The sequence below is a fragment of the Curcuma longa genome, unplaced genomic scaffold (assembly GCF_044706935.1).
Source record: "Curcuma longa cultivar G26 ecotype Majalengka, Jawa Barat unplaced genomic scaffold, ITB_CL_G26_1.1 contig_27728, whole genome shotgun sequence".
In the NCBI taxonomy this organism is placed as follows: Eukaryota; Viridiplantae; Streptophyta; class Magnoliopsida; order Zingiberales; family Zingiberaceae; genus Curcuma; species Curcuma longa.
Window position 1 is genome coordinate 1 of NW_027433503.1, and position 21,118 is coordinate 21,118.

The 21,118-nt window shown below is 35.0% G+C and overlaps 1 protein-coding gene across 1 annotated transcript; it reads left to right on the plus strand.

Annotated features, from left to right (window-relative positions):
* Positions 1–1,680: 1,680 nt before the first annotated feature.
* LOC141819093 (chloroplastic lipocalin) lies at positions 1,681–18,465 on the plus strand. Its single transcript, XM_074706461.1, has 5 exons — positions 1,681–1,895; positions 2,179–2,323; positions 8,795–9,034; positions 9,099–9,389; positions 18,072–18,465. Exons 1-5 carry the CDS (start codon positions 1,834–1,836, stop codon positions 18,360–18,362), a joined length of 1,029 nt encoding a protein of 342 aa, XP_074562562.1. The 5' UTR covers positions 1,681–1,833; the 3' UTR covers positions 18,363–18,465.
* Positions 18,466–21,118: the final 2,653 nt, after the last annotated feature.

Below are 21,118 nucleotides of genomic sequence, written 5' to 3' on the forward strand. Positions count from 1 at the left end.
ATGCTTAATCGATCAGGAGATCGATTAAATGTCGCTAATTGGTTTCCTCAGAACGAGCTACCGAGCCCTCTCCGACTTCATCTGGTCCAGAGAACAAGCTACCGAACCCTCTCTGACCTAGTCTGGAGAATGAGCTACCAAGCCCTCTCCGACTTCATATGGTCCAAAGAACGAGCTACCGAGCCCTCTTTGACCTAGTCCGGAGAACGAACTACCAAGCTCTCTCCGACTTCATCTGATCAATTTGAATATATTGAACTTAATTCTTATGAACTAAAATGAACTTAAATCTGTATCAACATCAAAACAACAATCAGGACAAACTGTATCAACAGTCTCTAGTGTAGTCTGGCTAACTACATAAATATTCATGAAAATCCAAGGTAGTAAGACACAAGGTCAATCCATGTGTCGCTAATATGAATATTGAAGATAAAGAAAGTCTTTGTGTGAGAAGATCGCTCCAGTTAATCGAATAAGACAGATGGTTTAAAGTTGGTCTACTAGTCATCTTGGTTAGCATTTCAGAGGTCTTTACTATGTAAAAGTTTAAATCCATTGGATACCTTTATTTATGCATAAGACCTGTCACTTGATAATTGAAAATTTTCAAATTCATTTTTATATAAATGGTAGAGGATTGTTGGTGATTTCCATAAAATGAAATGGAAGCATATGATCCAAAAGATATGTCTTTTCATTAGTGTGCCTTTGGTATTTGAAGGAAAGGTTATGATTCAAAAGACATGCATGATCATTAATGTCTTTTGGTGTTCAAATGAAAAAGATTATGATCCAAAAGAAATATCCTTTGATTGACAATGATTCAAACACTATAAAGTATATTCTACATAAATAATCAAGTATCATCTTCATAATAAAAGTATTGTTGTATATTGTTATACTACAATAACAATATACAAATATTCAATTATCAAGCTTGAGTAAATCCAAGGTATTCGGGGTTATTTTTAAGCATGTATTTTGAAAATAATATTATTAAGGAATTATTATATCCTAAGTAACATTTGTTTAGTTCGAGTACATCATCGTGATGGGAATAAATAGTTTCTTAAGGAAAGCGAGTATATGTGCTTTGGATTCAATTTTTAATTTATTGAAGGATTTATAGAGTTATGGAAGTTCCCTGATAAGATCAGAATTGAAGAAGTAAAATCCTATAATAATCGACAGTAACACTAATAATTCCCTGACAGAAGCAAAATCGACTAAGTATTCCCACTAATAAAAATAACTTTAAATTGGATTAAACTAATTCTAAAATTAAGCTACTTTTATCAAAATTTAAGTAAAAAAATAACTCCAAATTAAATTAAAACAACTCTAAAATTGAAATTGCTTGAGTCCAAGCAACTCCAAAATTAAGCAATTTTCATCAAAATAGTTCTAAAGTGAACCTATTTTAGTCAAAATAGATCAAAAGTTAAAATTACTTTAGGTCAAAATAGGTCCAAAATAAAATACAGATTTTTGAAATATATAATTATAAATGAATTTTTATTTTACTTTTTTTAAAATAAAAAAGTGTGGCATCAATTTTTTTTTATGAAAATAATAAATAGAACATTTTTTTTATTTTCTACTAATAATTTTGAGATTTAATAAATAAATAAACGCATCTAGGCCTTCAGCCCTTTTTTTTTATCCTCTCCGCTTTCCCGAATAGACTGGATGTTTAGCGAAGTAGGAGCGGATGTGGTTGGCTCACAGAAAGGGCTTTGCGTACTGAAATATCTCCCCGGCCTTGCTCCTCTTCATCCTTCCTCCATTTTCAAGTCCTAAAGCGACAAGAAGAGAGTCCGCTCCGCAAGCATGGCTCCCTTGCAACTGCTCAGCCCCCTCCGCCTGCCTCCTCCTCCGCCTCCGTCCTCGCAGTGCGATTCTCTACTCTCCCTTTTCTTTCCTACTGATTCCTTTTCTCATGTTTTTGTATCATTGACAAGTTTAGTAGATGAAACCTTGCAATGCTTCAACCTCGGGTTAAATGTTGTCCCAATGTCTGCTATCTGGTGCTTAAACTGACAACTATTTCTTGTTGTTTCATCTATCATGTAGAAATTTCCCTTGTTTTTTCTTCTGTCCTTTGTTTGCCTGTTTGATTCTTCTCTCAATGCTTGACGACTTGTTCAATTTATCTGATGAACACCTTTGTTTCAGTGCTAATAGGTCATCGAGCTCCATTCGTGGACAAAAATACATAAAATCTTCATTATGCGAGATCGTATCGGGCAAGGAGGCAATTGCTACACGTGCGTTGGCTTCTTTTGCAGCTTCTTTTATGTTCGTTTCCTTGCCCTCCCAGGTCATTAATTTCTTTTTCTTCCATTTCAACATTGATTGAATTGTTATACAGATGCGTGAATTTACTACAGAACTATAGACGATAGATTCCTTTAAATAATACTTTCTGTGAAATAAACTAGCTTCTCTGAAACCCATTAGATATCAGTTTTTATCTTCCAATTATTATGCAAATGTTATTTCTCTAAACTTTAAGAATTCTGATACTACTTGTTATAATAGAATATGATGTATAAGAGTTAATTTTAGGATAAAAATTTTGTCATTCAATGCCAGCTTCCGAAATGTCTTATCCATGTTAGCTGCAGTGAAGAAATATTCTATACATCAAAGAAAGACTATAAAAAATGCATCCTTGTATAGTGTTCCCAACTATTTCAGGTGCTTACATTGATCGGGATGGAGCAGAGAGGCTTCTCTTTGTGTTCAGATCTACATTATGCTCAGGATGTTACGGATCAATGTCGCTCCTCATGGGAACACCAAGAAGAACGTGATGTACTGTGGTGAAGGAGAATGACGAGGAAAGCTGATTCCATATGAAAGAAGGCATTGAGACATCGGCTCGGCTTGGATTGATGAGCCTATTCCAGAGAGGATCAGCAGGGTTTTGGAAGAGGGAATGCCGTCGCGAGAGGCTATGTGGGAGCGTTATGATTGGCTTACTCATATATATATTTTTTAAACTAATCATATTATGTTAAAATAACTAAAAAATGACGTTTATTGTGATGTTTTAGTTATATGCCAGGAAATCCAAAAATAGTTCCAATGCTAATTAAAGCATCCACATAATGCACCACTATTTATTAAAACTCATAAATACAGCTGACATTTAGTGAAGCATAGGTAGATAATCATCACAAAACTAAAAATTTCCTGTAGTGCAAGGGAAGAACGGGCATCCACAACCTGAAGAAAGCTGCTGGAAATCCTCCACAGTTGCTGCCCTGATTAGAACAAAGCTGCCCAACCTATAATCCACGAGAAAAACTGTCTGCACCCCTAAACTAGTAATTCCTGAATGGTTACTGATTGACTTAGAAAGGTGCTTCCAACAGAGATTAGTAAAGAAAAAAAGGGGGCAAAGTAGGTTAAATAAGGATAACAACTCACCATGAAACAAGTCATGGAGGTGGATCTAAAAGTGGCAGATCAATGGAGAAGGCTCCAAGCCTAAGCTTGCTAAACAAGATAGGTGGAAGAGAGATTATTCACAATTTCTACCTAACCAAGAGGGTAATATGTCCCTTGCTACCTGTTGCTCTCATGGGGGGAAAAAAGAGAGCTCACTAAAGAGGAGAGGGAAAGAAGAGTTTCAGCTAACTTTGCTACAGGAAGATACTCACTAGAAGAACACAAGTTGATGATTTTCACTTTGTACTCTATTTGATTGTAGGCCAGCATGGAGAAGAATCATTGAAGCTCACATTTAAATGCAGGAGGGAACTTGGATGTAACTCGGATCTGGATACAATTGAGAGAAGAGAGGAGGTCAAGGGAAATAGAGAGACCACTTGGCACCACAAAAGGGCTCACTAGACACATATAGGGAGGATAGTTGGTTGCTCGCAAGAGGCGTCACATAGGTTCATGGTGGAAGAAGGAGGTGAGAATTGTTCACACAAGGATTATGCATGTTTGTTGAAGAAGAAAGATTGAGAGTTGCTTGTAGAAAGAATTGTGCAGACTTGGGGGAAGAAAGATTAAGAGTTGCCTTGCTGTGAGAAAGATAACTTAAGGTGAGGGAAAGGAGAGAGAGGAGAGGGTGGGACTTTTGCTGCATGAGAAAAGGAGAGGTGTTAGGGTAATGTAATAGGAATTTAATCCCTAACTAACCATTAAATTGAAATCCCTACTAGATCAAACAAACACCCAATTTAAGTCAAAATGAAACTCGATTTGAGCCTAACCTGATCCGAGCACTAAATCTTATTATAATAACAACAACAACCAAGTCTTTATTCCACTAAATGCGGTTGGCTATATGGATCCTCTTATGCCATTGAGGTCGATTCCCTATTATATCATCATCATTTATATTTAAGTAAATTTTATCCAATTTTATTGTTACTAATCAAGTCTTCTTTGGTCTCTCTTCTCTTGATTAATGTGTGTATTTATCATGGTCTCGCATCGCCTAACGAGGACATTTATTGGTTGCTTATGTATATGTTTATGTCATCTTAAACGCCTCTCTTGGAGTTTTCAATCAATAGGTGCAATCTTAACTTTTTCTCTAATGTTCTTATTTTTTATCTTGATCATTCTCATATGTTCGAATATCTATACATTCTCATCTTTGTGACTCTTATCTTCTATATATGTGCTTACTACATAGTCTAACATTTAACTTTATATAACATAGTAGGTGTAACCTCATTTTATAGAACTTTCCTTTAAGCTTTTAAGGCACCTTACGATTACAAAGAACACTAAACTCCCTCCTTTATTTCAACCATCATGCTTCTATCCTATATAAAAAATCTTTATCAACCTCTCCATCCTTTTGCAAAATTAATTCTATATACTTAAAACTTTCAAATAACTCATCATCTTCTATCTTAATAATTGTTTGTTACATCTACTACTACTAATCTTAAATTTCATATATTTTATTTTATTCTATTAAGTTTAAAATCTTTAGCTTTTAGTCTCTTTTGCCAAGATTCAAGCTTAGCATTATTATTCACGAGTCTCATTAACTAAAACAATGTCATGTGAAAACAACATTTACTATGGTAACTTATCTTGGATGTGTTTAGTGAGTTCATCCATAACTAATGTAAAAAAATATGAACTTAGAGCTTATCTTTGATGTAACTCTATTTTTATAGAAAATGTGTCGGTTAATCTGTGTGGAGCCTTTACTTTTGTCATTGCATCGTTATATATATCTTTAATTGTCTTAATATATACTATGCTAATACCTTAATTTTTTAGAATTTTTCATATAATTTCTTTTGGAATTTTGTCATAAATTTTTTCTAGATTAATGAATATCATATGTAAGTTTGTCTTCTTTTCTTGATACTTTTCATTATCTAAAAAGATGTGTAGCTTTTATCATCGACCTTTCAAGCATGAATCTAAATTTGATTTTCAGCCACCTTGTCCTCCTTAACTTTTCTTTATCATTTTTTAAAAATTTTATGGTATGACTTATTAGGTTAATGTCGCAATAATTCACATAATTTTTTACATCATTGTTTATATATAGGGACTAAAGTATTTACCCTTCATTGATCATGTATTTTCTTTGTTTTCAATATTAGGTTGAATAATTTCGTAAGCTATTTAATACTTTGCTTTGTCCTTCTACTGGATTTTCATCTAGTCCAATCACTTTTCCATTTTTTTCATCTCATTTAATGTCTGCTCTACTTTCTTTTGAAATTTGATTTTTTTCCTATAAAAATTTAAATTTCTATACTACCAATTTAAATTTCCTAAGGTAAGTTGGTCAACTAACCCTTTATTAAAAAGTTGATCAAAATATCTCTTCTATCGCTCTTTTATTTTCTCATCCTTCATTAATACCCTATTAGATTTATTTTTAATACATATCCTATTTTCCTCTCTCACTTTAGTTATTCTATAGATATTTTTTTCCTTTTCTTTTGTATTAAGTTGTTGATACAAGTATTCAAAAACTTTATTCTTGGCTTTATTTATTATTTTCTTGACCTTCTTGGCTATTGTATACTTTTAAAGTTTTCTTCGTTCTGCAGTGACTTTTTTCCTTTAATTTATTTTGTATTTGCTCATTCCACCATTAATATTCTTTATTTGGTGGTGGCAATTCTTTTGACTCACGAGTACGCTCTTGGTTACTATTTTAAATTTGATACCATCTTATCCCATATAGTACTTAAGTTGCCATGTATTTCTCCTAATACTTGTGCTTCTATCCTTTCCTTGAAGATACTTTATTTTCCATCCTCTAACTTCCATCACTTGATTTTCTTCTATTAATATTATACTTAAAGCTTGCGCTTATGTTGGGCAGTTAAGTTTTCTCAAGGGAGTGAGATTATAATCTTTATAAATTTTTTTATCCCTCTTCGTAACCATAAGAAAGTCAAATTGCGACTTATTGTTTTTACATTTGAAAGTAACTAGGTTTTTTTTTCTTATTGAAAAATGTATTAGTTATTATAAGTTCATATGCTATCACGAAATTCAATATAACTTTTTCTTCATTTCTTGTTCGAAAATCATTGTCCCATCACCCTCTCATATTTCTCGTTTCTTACTCTAGTTGCCTATTTAGATCTCCTGCTATTAAAATCATCCCATTTGTTTGAATTTTTTATACTATCCCATCTAGGTCTTCCTAAAATTTATATTTGATGTCTTCATTTAATCCTACTTGATGCATATATGCTAATTACTACTACTTTAACCTTTAATTGACTACCTAAAACAATATCTACTCCATTCTTATTTTATTTTTTCTTTGTATCATGACTTAAACTTGAGTTCTCGATCATCTTTGCCTTCTCTTCTATATATTGTATCTCTTGTAAATATAAAATATTAATTCTTTTCCTAATCATAATATCTACTGTCTCTATTGCTTTGTCGGTGAGCGATCTTATGTTTTATGTTCTAAATTTAAAACAATCAATATTCTTATAATGTCTATTCTTATCCAACATCCTAGGATGTAAGAGCTTTTGTACATTAAATATTACACTCAAGTTCTTATGGAGATATAACGGTCTTTGTCAAGATGTTGTAGTCGGACGCTACAACATGTTCTTTTTGAGGAAAAATCTAGCATTAGCATAATAATTTGATAGGTCCATATATAATTTTTGCTTAAGTTTGAACGTTGGTTGACAACTTAATGCAATCTTCCTCTTTTATCTAGGCTTGGAACTAATCATGACAAAGTATTCGTCATGGGTAGGGTTAGTAAATCTTATTGATAGAGCCAAATAATTCTCGAGTCCTTGAGTAACCTAAAATTAATTTGGATTCAACACTGACGCAATCAAATTGATTCTATATGTGGTCCAAATTTTACTTAAAATCAAACCCAACTTGATCACACTTATCACAGCCTAAAAAATCAAACAAAACTCAAATTGAACCCTAGTTGAATCTGATTACACAAAGACCAACACCTAAATACAACCAATCAACTCTAACTAGTTTTATTTAGCCTAAAATACAATCACTAAACTCTAGAAGGTACAACTAATCCTTATTGGAAATGGCATACAAAGAAAAGTTGAAGAACAACTAATTTGTCATAGGCTATATAAGAAAAGATAATAAAGAAACCATGTGTAACAAACTCTTGACAATTTTATTGTTACTTAGAAATGACGATCAAAGAAAAAATATTGACAACTCCTTTTTCTCAATCAAGGAGAATAAGTTAGTTTGAAATTTAAAAATTAATTCATAAATTTCTCTTAAAATTTTAGTTTAAAAACTCAATACTCTTATTTAAATTTTTAAGAGTTGTTATAATTTTAGAGTTAATTAGATCTTCTAAAAGTTTGTTATAATTCTTAGAAACAAGATACACTTTTTTTCTTATTCAAGTGTATAAGATCAGCTAGCATCGTATGTATTGGATCTTCTCGGTGAGATTTATGAGTTTGTGTTTTTGCACTGTAATTTTCTTATTACATCAGTAGATGATATCATCATTACAACTAAGATCTAGATCATCTAAACAACTTTCTTGGCATATATATTGTCCGCCAAGGAATTAACATATTTCAAAGTGGAGATATTGACATATTTCAATATAGATATATGTGCTTGATATTCTTCGGCGAAGCTAGTATACTAAACACTATGGCAATCATCGTTCCCATGGATCCTAATTTTAGATTGGTGTGGAGATTTTGGGAAATATTATTTGATCTTTGTGTATTAAGGATTACTCGAAAATTAAACTATCATACAATTAGCAAATTTGATATGTTAGGGTACGTTGTCTCACCATAGGCAATTCAGATTTGGAGGCTGGGGGAAGATCGTGAACAAGAAATAAATTTGCAGCGCAAAGCCAAAATGCAAGAATTCAGTTCTAATTATATGTGAGCTTATCTTGTTCAAGTAATTGATGACTAAGTTGGATGATGTTTTCCATTGGGCCAATGAAACTATATTATGAAAATCAAGCTGCCATCTAGATATGTTGTTCAAATTTTGCTAGTTATATAATTTGTAAATTGTAACAAACTATGACAAGAGTGTTGAGAACCTAACTGTAAGTAATTTAGGAACTTTTATGTAAATGCACAATTACATGAGGCAATATGTTTGTTGGATGAGTCCACCATAGGTTGTGGAACCCTAATAATTTTTTCCCACTCAGCATATTTAAACTTGATTTTGTTCATCCACTACCAATCCTATGTAACACTAAAAAACTTTAGTTTCTTAAGTTACTTTGGAAAAATAAAAAATCCAATGGGGCAAAGAGTAACAGGTTCTTTATGGCCAGGTGGTTGTTGCTGAAGCATCACAACACATGAATTTATGTCAGATTGCAACATCTATTGATAATGGTAATACTCCAAAATTTAGTGGCATGAATAACGAAGGAAATCAGAAATTTATGGTGATGAGGGGCATGACAACTGAGAATTTTGATCCAGTAAGATACTCAGGAAGGTGGTTTGAAGTAGCTTCACTTAAACGTGGATTTGCAGGCCAAGGTCAGGAAGATTGCCATTGTACACAGGTATAAAAAGTATGCTGTCATATTTTATACTGATTGATGTTTCACAAGTATTTCATAATTCCAGGGCGTATATAGCTTTGATGCTCAGATTCCATCAATCCAAGTAGACACTTTCTGTGTCCATGGTGGTCCTGATGGTTATATTACTGGCATACGGGGGAAGGTTGAATGCCTTTCTGAGGAGGACACAGAAAAAACTGAAACTAATTTGGAAAGGCGAGAGATGATCAAAGAGAAATGTTACTTGCGTTTTCCAACACTTCCTTTTATACCTAAGGAGCCTTATGATGTGATTAATACTGACTATGATAACTTTTCTATTGTATCGGGGGCTAAAGATAGAAGCTTCGTTCAGGTTTGTCATGAAAACTGAGTCAAATGCAAGTTTGATGTTGAAGTATTTCTCAGTATAAGTATAATCGTTTGCATAGATATACATCTGTTAATTTCTTATATTTCTTTCATATTTATTGATGGTATGTTAGATTCACCAAAATACATAACTAAGCATATGCTATATAGTAACAAATTGTTCACTTTGAAGCTTCCCACTGTGCAATTTTAACTTTCGGATTTGTGTACTAGTTTGATGTTAAAATCTTGGGTCAATATTCCCTCTCTACAACTAATTTTATTCATATTAATCAAATAATATAGCTTAAGCATTTCACGATTTCTATTCACAATAATAACCAAGCTTTTATCTCACTAAGTGAGGTTGGCTACATGGATCTTCCTATGTCATTGAGCTCGATTCCTTATTATAGTATCATCTAAATTTTATTTTATTTTATCGTTGCTAACCAAGTTTTTTGGTCTCCCTCTTCCTCTATCATGTGGTCTCCCTCTTCCTTTATCAATGTGTGTATTTAGGTTTTATACTCACGTTCACTTATAATTTGCAAGCTTAAGTATTCTTGCATAACCTAATTCTAAAGATACTTGATGCCATTGATGTGGGTGACTTTAGATGTATTAGCTTGTCATTTTGATCATAATTAATTGTATAGAGCTTTGCTAATTGAGTCAAGTAGCATTTCAAGAACATATAAGTATCAATTATCGATAAACAACATACCAAAAATGTCATGTCCTTTGTGAATGCAGATGTGATGGTTCAACATATTTGATACACAATGCCCAAGATGATGGTTAAAATTTGACTTCTATAAAGGTCTTTGGCACCATAATGTTGTGCCGTGCCTCACACAAACGAGAGCCAAATAACTTGATTGGCCATGTGATCCAAAATTTAGTGGTAATTTACTCGTATAAACCTTAAAACCACCCCCTCATCAGTCTACAATTTATCATGTGAAGCTAAATTGGGGTGTCATGATCTTTTATACTAAAATTTAATTTTCTCATTAAGGGTCCAAGTTGTTGGTTGGCATTTGAGATCCAACCGATGGTGGTTCACCAAACGTGGAACTAGCTTTGCTATGATATCATAATGTCATTCCCATCCTAAACAACATAAATAATCCATTAACTTGATATGTCAAATAATTGACTCAAAATACTTACCCTTGTTCTCACTCATCTAAGCCTTAGAAACCTCTCTCATCGCCATGCAAATTCCCAATTAGGTTGTGAAATACAACAACGAATAGAAGGAAGAGGAGGAAGTGACGACTTACTTGTAGGAAGAAGGATGCTATAGTTGATTTGGCGGCGGAGTTGCAGACCGAAAATGTTGGTGCATCATTATATTTTTTTTCACAACAATGTGAAAAAGGTTATTGGACAAAAAGTTTTTCTGTCACCTCGCCAAGAAAAATCTTTACTATATGCTGAAGTGGTCATAAAAAGTTATAGAACACTTTGGAGTAAAAAATTTACAATTTTAGCTTAAGCTTTAAATTCTTTATGACCTTTCCTTTGTGCTTATTCAACTTTATCAAAGCATACAATCCTTGTCTTGTTTTTTACCATATCTTTTGCATCCTAGTTAATCGACAAAACGAAATACTTTCAAGTGTGCCAATTAGAATGATTTTTTTTTTTCAAAACCATGGGTTATGATGCACTCAACAATAAATCCTTATTCATTGAGAAGATTGTTGGGAAAATTTTCAATTGTGTTAATGTCTAATCACAATATTTTAACTTTTGTAAAATGTGTTAAGTTAGGAATTTTATTTGATAATCTCCTTAAATGTGCATGATTGTTCATGTCATTTTGGTGATTGAGGTGATCGAAGTTTGTATGATACATTTAATGGAATGAGTGTGGAGGTAGGACCTTGAGGGTCCATTGTGTAACTGAAATGTGTTTTGGGTTTGTTCATGTAAATATAATATTTATCTTATAGCTAAGATTGTCATCTAAAAAGGTTTTTCTTACTGCTTAGCTGACCTACATCTTAGGTAGACTTGACCAGATTCTCGACTTCAAGATGTAGGTAGGTTGATTAGGTTGATCTAGGGTCTTTGTTGAGCGGACCTCATGGCAGTTTATATGAGCTAAGACCTCTATGTAGGTTAGTTGACCAGGACCTTCTGTTTGGTTGATCAACATTGATAGGTGCTTGGAAATCACTATTTCCTAGGTTAGGTTGACTTGTGATATTTGATAGGTTGACCTAAAAAATACCTTACAAAACATAAGTTAGGTCTACCTAGGTGGGCTGATGTGACAAGATTTTTGTTAGATCGATCTCCATTGTTAAGGTTCTAATGGCTAGATTCTTAAGGTAGGTCTAACTTTAAGTTTTGATAGGTCGACCTTGTAGGATCGATGTACGCGCTAGAAGGGGGGGGGGGGTGAATAGCGCGTCGCTTTTTCAAAATCGTTCGTTAACTATAAAAACTTGCAGCGGAATATTAGAAAACAATAAAGAAGGACCCGCGGGATTTACTTGGTTCCTAACCCCCCAGGGTTAGTACGTCCAAGGCCTAATTCGGGAGGCGCCCGTCCACTAGTGGTCTCCTTTCCGAACGTCATTCGGAGGCGGAGAAACCCGTCTTACAGTCCAAAGATAATAATCAAACTAAGTAATTGAAGGTAAGACAGAAATAAAGAAACTCAAACACTTTTGCCGTTCTGGAAATCCTGAGCGCCGCGCACTCCTCCTGGATCTTCCTCGGTTGCAAGCGTCTGACCCCTTTCGCGTTCAGAAGCACCACTAATTGATCAGGGAGGTTTTCTGGCTTGAATTCCTTGTTTCTGCACGCTCACGGTCTTATATAATGGTCCTGAGTCGACTCAGATGCCCATCTGGGTCGACTCCAGCTGACGTGGCAGATAAAATTTTATCCTGCTCGATTCTGCTCGTTATCTACTGCCCGAGTCGACTCAAATGCACTTCTGAGTCGACTCCAACCTCTTGAGTCGACTCCAGCCCGAATCTGAGTCGACTCCAGAAACCTTTTTTGTAGATCTCTGAAAGGGCTTTCCAACGCATCCGACCATGCCTCGTTTCGAGTTCCGAGTCAAAAGTTATGACCCGTTGAAGTTGACCCTGCATTATGGTTCCTGCAAAACAAGCATGAAAGCAACCAAGCCAATCTAGTCTTTACCTTGTGAGTCTAACTTCGGATTTCTACCGAAATCCTGGGTTAGTCTGACGCCTCCTGTTCCATTCCAGGAACGCGCACCTATCCACTCCACTCAGGAGAATTTATGCCAACCAAGTCCTCCAGACTTGTTGGACTTATGCTCGGCTCTGTCCTTGCCCCCCAGGATTTATACTGCAACTATCCTCCTGATCAGTCCAGCCCTTAGCTGCAGCTTGGTCCTCTTGACCAAGCCCAGCCTTCTACTGCAACTTGGTCCTCCTGACCAAGTTCAGACTCTACCTGGTGCACTTTGACTCTGCCAAGACTTCCGCCTGATCCTCCAAATCAGGACTTCCCTTTGCCTAGCCTACAACTAGGACTTTCCCTTGCCCAGCTTCATTCACCAGGATTTCCCTTGCCCAATCTTCCAGATTAGGACTTCCACTGCCTAGTCTAACCGACTAGGTTTTCTCACTCACTTCTTCTCACTCACTTCCACACATCCAAACATCAAGTCTTGTTTGAATCAACCCTTGGTCAAACTGACCGACTTAGGTGTATTGTCAAACATCGAAATTCTAGGCAAGATCTTAGTGCATCTTGCACCAACAGACCTAGGTGGAATAGAAATGACCAATGGGGCTTCAGTATAAAAGTGTTTTGGTGAGATTTCAAGACTAGCCTTCTCTAATCTCTCCTATCTAGTTGTGAAGGTGCTAAACACCACCAGGGAGCTTGAAAGGATTAATCTCATCCTTGATTCTAGAAGCTTTGTTGATTCTCTTCTTGCTAATGTTTAGATCTTTATCTTGTAGGGTGATGTAGAGGTGTTTATGTAGGATTGAAAGTGCGCTAGAGGGGGGGGGGTGAATAGCGCGTCACTTTTTCACTTTTTAGAGATGCAGTGGAAGATAGAAATATAAAAGAAAAAGACTTCGTTTTCTTTTTACTTGGTTCACAGTCTACGGCTACTACTCTAAGGCCGACAGTTGTTGACCGCTTTTGATAGACAATTCACTAGTATCCTCTTTAAGAAGAAGAAGGTTTCGTCTTTTACAAAGGATGGAACCGGTAACAAGTTTACCTGTCCCTCACAAATTAAAGAACGAAAAGACAAGATGAGAATGAAAAACTACCGACAAAAAGGTTTACGACTTAAGCAAAATCATCGCAACAGTACTTCAGCGTAATATTGGAATTCTAGAGCACAACGGAAGTATGAGGCGGTGGAAAATTATTGTTAAGAGCTGCTGGTCGAGACCCTCTTTATCAGTCATTTCAGGCGCCTTGATCCCCTTTCGGGCACCCCCAACCTGATCTAATTTGATATGATCCAATCCCGCTATCACGGTGATTCTGTCTATCTCCGGACGTCTAGAACCCTTCCGGGTACCTGGACTGCTAACGTGGCGAGAGTTGGTGAAGCGTATCTGATTTATATTCGATCGCGACTTATCCATCCTCGGGTGCCTAGATTGCTTCCACGTTCTTGGATGTTGAGTTGCCTCGACCAATCCACACTTGCCACCTCATCTACTTCACTGGCCATAAATAATCTTATCCGGGCGCTTGGGTTAGATAGGGGCACCCAGACCATCTAGGCGTGCTCGGATCCAATAAGAGCACTCGAACCATCTGGGCTCCTGGATCCGATAGGGGCGCCTGGAACCCCTTTTTCTTTTTTCAGTTTTCCTTTAAGTTGACTTTCCTGTATCACAGAATTAGAAGAATATAAGCATAATACAGGAAATTAAGTCTTGATAGTTTTATAGCTGCCTAGTCTTGACTTTGGATTTTCAGTAAAACTCTAAGTTAGACCGACGTCTACTGTTCCCTTCTACGGGAACACGTCCTCACCTATTCCTCTTAGGAGATTTTACCTGTCTGTCAAACATTCAGTCCTTCAGACCTGTTTGGACTTCCTGCTTAGTATCTGATTCTCTGACCCCCAGTCCCTAGTTTGACTTGATCTTGGTCCTCCAGACCCCATCGAGTGCGTCCACCTGGTGTTTGTTGATCTGTCAAGACTTCTGCTTAGTCCTTCCGACTAGGACTTCCTTACCTAGTCTCCAGCTAGGACTTGCCTTGCCTAGCCTTCAACTAAGACTTTCCTTGTCTAGCCTCCAGTTAGAACTTGCCTATTGTGTTACTTGCACACTTAGATTAGTTCATCAGTTCACAAACAATATTTAATTTTAAGTCTTTGCCAACATCAAAATATAGGTTCAATTCTGATGCTCCTTATACCAACAGTTTACTCATATTGTGCTCATTGTGTATTATATTAAGACTGTAATTGCTTTTAGTGGGGATTCAGAAGCAATTAGTATATTGTGTATTGTTCTCTAGAAGGTCTTTAACAACTAGAACTTGCTTGAAGTTGACTAAGGAGGGACATGAGAACTTTCAGTTAGGATACTCGGTGCATGGCTTGGCTAGGGAGTTTCTAGGATGAGGGCGTCTCTTGTTTTAGGGGAAGACTAGATTGAGGGAAGTTTCAACTAAGAAGAGTCTAGTCGAGGAAAGTTGGACTGACTTGTTTGATAGCCTAATTGTTGCGAGAGAATCTAGTGACATATTTTATATTTATTGCAAAGGATTACTCAATTGTCTAGCAATGTTTAGTGTTTAGTGGATTGTTGTTGGGGTTGCACACTACACACAATGAGGGTTGTAGAAGTATGAGTGAGTGTTTTTGAAGCACATTATATCATTTGTATTTGTGTGTTAGTGTCTTATTGTATCCTTCGTTTCACCACATATGTTCCACACTTTGATATGTTGATCATGTATGCCTTGAGTTTGTGCTTTGCAAGGAATGCACAAGGCATTGTCTATTTAACTCCCTTGAGCCACGTTATTGATCCCTCTACAGTGATCTTAGAGAAAAGCACTCAAATTAAAAGCTTAACATCGAGAATGATGATCGACAAACTAGAGGATTTTCAATCATCCGCCCTCTATTCTATGATGACACAAATTTTGCATATTGGAGGATGCAGGTGATGACATTTGAAGTGTAATATGGTATTGGCCTTAGAGGAGGGGTATGAAGAGCCTAGAAATAAATATAGAAATCTAATTGAAAAAGAAAAATGGACTTAAAAGAAAAAACAATAACATATTGCCAATGAAAGAGTAACAAATACATTACTTATTATGGCCTTCCAAAAGAAGACATGTCAGGTACTACAAGGATGCCATACTTAACACAAATTTGTTGAACTCCATGATGACACTGTTGTTTCCAAGTTAGCCAAGAGGGATCTGCAAGGACTTAATTGGATGTCTTCAAGATATAAGATGGAGAGAGTGGATCTCAAATGCACTAAAGATACATAGGTATTAATGACTTAATTGACAACAATGACCTATTACAGAATACACTGGGAGGATTTCTAAGGACAACTCAATAGACATCAACGGTGGATGTATATCAAATGTTTAAAGATTTAGGAGCATGCAAAGTTAAGGATATATTCTGAATGGAATTGCACAAAGTCCTTGCCCATTGAGGAAAGGCCAACTAAGGATATAGATTTTGTAGCTAGAAATGATAAATCATGATCCTCTTTATCTGACATTAGTGAAGATGATGCAACATAGATTGCTAATATTATTAATAAAATTATATGGAAGAAAAATAGCAAAAGAAGAAAAAGAGGACATAAGAGAAGATCCAAGTAAGGTGTCACATACTTTAAATGCAACAAAAGGGGTAAAAGAGGACATAAGAGAAGATTCAAGTAAGGTGTCGCATACTTCATGTGTGACGAAAGGGTCACATCAAGATGAATGCCTAGAATTAGAGAAAAGAGAAGGAACAACCAGAAAAAAAAGACCGTTAAAGGCAATGCTACGTGGAGTGCCTTGGATAGCTCAAGTGAAGGGACAACTTTAAATATAAGTGAAAGTGATTGAGGTAAATGGCTTATTTGATGATGAATTGCTAAAGATAATACATAAAAAGCCATTATCAAAGTCTAAAAAGGAAGAGCAAAGCTATAGGAAGGAAATGAAAATACTTTATTAATCCAGATTCCTTTGCACTCACCAATGATGTAAATGATCATGATCATGATCATCATTAGTTCTGAATTGAGAAGTTTTAAGTTTGAAAATGAATGACTAAAATCTTAAGTTGAAGGAATAAAAAATTTATGACAGTCTCTAAATACTTAGATATGCTTATCTGGTAATTGGGGGCATTTTATAACAAGGCTGATTTAAGTAATGAATGAAAATACAAAGAAAAGATCAATTCCTTATTGACAGTGTGAGAGGTCAACCTAAGAAAAAGGAAACATCTTGTAGACCCTTCATGCCTAAAATGCTACTATGGAATTAAAGCTAAAAGATTATCAAGAAATAGATTCCTAAGCACTTAGTGAATTCATTTTGTGCCTACTTGTTTTGGCTACTAAAATCTATTATCTTACCATTTTAGCTATGCACCAATAAATGAGACAATTATTGACTATACCCTTGAGTTGGTGTAGTCAATTAGTTTCCCTCGTGCAAATTGTTATTTATGCTACATGTTTTAATTTGTTTGTGGTGTACATTTAAGCTATATGTTGGTTATGATGCTTTATCATCATGAATCGTGCTTATTGCCATGCTTTGGTATGACATGTATGATCATTGATTGATATGATGCTAAGATGTGAATTTAATCATATGTTATATTCTTGACTCAAACAAATGTAATTGATACAAACTATAATTTGCATGACTTACATGATTTTGTTGCTTAATTGGATTGTATTACATGAGTTTTTCTCATGATTCTTGATACACTTTTGGTGCCTAGTTATATAATTTTTAAACTAAGTGTGGGTAAAGATTAATGTTAAATCATATGGTATGGGCTCACGTAAAATGCAATCTATGCTCATTTGATTCATTTATATTAGGTTCCAATGACAAAGTTAGCATGGGTGGGACTTCATTTTGGTTTAATAAATAAACCAGTCATCATTTGCAAGATACCTGATTTATTCACGATAAAGAGATTCATGCAGGGTTGCATTTGTTAGCAACTCCTTGCATGTAGATGGTGACGATCTTTCTTGTTGGCTTTTACAGATCGATCAGCTGGCATTTGAATGTAGATGATCACAAACTTTCTGTTTACTTATCTCTGAGGCATTGTCAAGAAAAAAAAGGACCATCACTTTGTCGAATTCTTTCCTGTATATTTTCTAACATATTTGAGGTTTATAATAAAGGCAAACGTAGTAACTAAAATAGTTCAATGCAGCTAATTGCATGAACTTCATTTCCAGGAGTAAAGGAACAGAGAATAAACTTGTGCACTTGAGTTCAATGCAGCTAATTGCAAACTTGTACTTGTGCACTTGAGTTCAATGCAGCTAATTGCATGAACTTCATTTCCAAGAATAAAGGAACAAGGAATAAACCTGTGCACTTGAGGCACAGTCAGAGCTGTTGCTCAGTAACTGGAGTATGGTTGCAATAGTTACTTGATTCTTTTGCTAATTTACTGACCCCCCATGGTGTTTCATACATACAGATATACTCAAGAACACCAAATCCAGGACCCTTGTTCATTGAAAAATACAAAAAGTACCTGGAAAATTTTGGATACAATCCTGCAATGATAAAAGATACACCCCAGGACTGTGAAGTTATGTCCTCCAGCAAGCTAGCTTCGATGATGTCAATGTCTGGAATGAAGGCAGCTTTAACAAATCAATTTCCCGATCTAGAGTTGAAGGCTCCAGTCCAGCTTAACCCATTCACGAGTATATTTGACACATTGAAAAAGTTAATTGGGCTCTATTTCAGTAATTTTAAAGCTTGATGTATTTAGTCAATGTAGCATTCTGATTTTTTTTGTTTGTTAATACTTTCCTATGATGTTATGCTGTACTAGAGCAGAATCACAGATTTTTAACTTGATATACATAAACTCTCTGTTCTGTGTAAGTTAGATTGTTATTTTATTTCATTTTGTTACGTTTTTTGGAATTTGATTTATCCTTCGAGCATGTATTTGCCTCTTTAAATCTGAGTACATTATTAAAGTAAGGACATTTAATAGCAATATTTAGAAAAGTGATGTTCTTTGAAAGTGAAGTAGATCAGTGTCCTCTTATAATTTATGATAAATTGTTCTTTAGTGGTGCATGGATCGACGATGATTGGCAAGCTGAAGGACTATGAATAGCGCCCTGACCTTTAAATGTAAATCTCATTTTTTTTTCTTGTATTTATGTAAGGCTAAACAAACTTATTAGTATTTGTATGGTGCTTTGTGTGTTAAGAGTAAGTATAGTGAAATAATAACAAATAAACAGAAAAGTGAACAATGCTAATAGAAAATCAGACCTTCAATCTTATTTTACGATCTGATGATTTATTAGGCGGATCATTTATTCAAATCCATTACAAAATTCTCATTAGATAATATGGAAAAGAGTATGTCTTCTGTAAGATAATAGTTAAGAATAAGGAAATTGATATTTCCAAGCTTATAGAAGATGTTTTCTAATAACATTCGATCATGTTTATGTTAGTCACGCAACGTTGAAAGTCATATGATTTTTTATGCAAGGTCAACAACAACAATAACTAAATCTTATCCTATTAGGTGGGGTTGGTTATATACATCTTTTTATGTCATTGGATTTTATCCTCTACTATATCATCATCTATATTTAAATAAATTTTATTATATTTTATTATTGTTAACTAAGTCTTTTTTGAATTTTCTCTTTCTCGTTTGATAGGTATATTTGTTATGCTTTTACATCATCTAACTAGAGTATTAATTGATCGTCTAAGTACATATTTGTATCATTTTAAACGGAATTTTCCTTCAATCGATGCAATTTTGACTCTCTCTAATACTCTCATTTCTTATTCTGTCCATCCTCATATGATCACATATCCACCTTAATATCTTTATTTTTGCAACTTTCATTTTCTACTCATGTGCTCGATAGTCCAATATTCAACACCGTATAATATAGGAGATCTAACCATTATTTTATAGAGCTTCCATTTAAATTTTAGAGGTACTTTACGATCACATAAAACACTCGATGCTCTCCTTCATTTCAGGCATCTTGCTTGTATTCTATGTAATATATTTCTTTTAATTCCTTCATTGTTTTACAAAAATAATTCTAAATATTTAAAGCTCTCAATTTTAGATAACTTATTGTCTTCTATATTAACAATTGTCTCGTTACGCTTAATATTACTAAATTTAAATTTCATGTATTCTGTCTTTACTCTATTAAACCTAAAATCTTTTACTTCTAGTATTTTTCGTCAAGATTTTAATTTAATATTTACTCCTTCATGCATCTCATCTATCAAAATAATATCATTTGCAAATAACATACATCTTGGTACTGTGTCTTGAATGTGTTTAGTGAGTTTATTCATGATTAGTGTAAAAAAAAATAGGAACTTGGAGTTGATCCTTGATATAATCTTATCTTTATTGGAAATACTTTAGTTAATCTGTCTGAAGTTTTCATTCTGAACATTATATCCTCATACATATCCTTAATTAGTTCAATATATGTTACACTAATACTTATCTTTTCTCGAATCCTCCATATAATTTCTCTTGAAATTTTATCGTAAGCTTTTTGTAAGTAGGCTTAGGGTGCTTGCATGTTTGTATGTTTATCTTGTAGGAACCAAGAGTTGAAAGCAAGATGAAGGAAGCATAAGAGGAACACACAAAAGCAGTCGAACTAGGACTGGGTCAACTCAGGTCATACCCGAGTTGACTGGATCCGAGCGTCTGGATGTTATTCCAAGTGCTCGGACAGTTCAGGTGCCCCTAGAAGGTCCAAGCGTCCGGATCAAGAAGAATCAACCTGGATAGAGTCCAAAGAGATCGAATTAGATCGGATCTAGGCGCCTGAATAAGAATTCAAATGCCCGGAAGACTCTATATAAGGAGGCTGAACATGTACCACAAGGAGATCATATCTCTACGCCATACTCTTCATCCTGCAGTGCTGTTGAATGCGAACGACATCCTGCTCGTGTAAACGGAGAAGTTTCAGGAGGAGTGTGTGGCGCTGAGGTTTCCAGATCGGTCCGACGAGAGTTTGTTTATTTTTAAATCTTACTTTCTATATTTTTACTTGTTATTATTTGTACTGCAACATTAGTTTCTCTGCCTCCGAAAGAAGGTTCAAAAAGGAGACCACTAGTGAATGGACGCCTCCCGTACATAGGTCTTGGATGTACTAACCCTCGGGGTTAGGAACCAAGTAAATCCGCGAGTCCCCTTGCAATTTTTTTAATTCTGCTGCTAGTCTCTGTAATAGAACGAACGAACAAAAATGATGAATACACTATTCATCCTTCTCTAGTGCGCCCCACCGATCCTACAATTAGTATCACAGTAGACCTGCTCTTGATAAGACTAATTGCCACAGGAGCAAGATAACAAAGATGGAGGGAAGAAAGACAATTATTCTAAAGTTTATTTTAAATTTTATATAATTTATTTTAAGTGCAAGGAGAGAGGGCACTATAAAAACCAGTGCCCTACTTATAAGACTCGGATGACACCACCGACAATAAAGT

Excerpts from the sequence above, each read along its gene's own strand:
- LOC141819093 (XM_074706461.1), top strand. The coding sequence starts at position 1,834 with ATGGCTCCCTTGCAACTGCTCAGCCCCCTCCGCCTGCCTCCTCCTCCG. Across the intron at positions 1,896-2,178 it reads CCTCCGCCTCCGTCCTCGCA|TGCTAATAGGTCATCGAGCT; the intron begins GTGCGATTCTCT and ends CCTTTGTTTCAG. Across the intron at positions 9,035-9,098 it reads AAGATTGCCATTGTACACAG|GGCGTATATAGCTTTGATGC; the intron begins GTATAAAAAGTA and ends TCATAATTCCAG.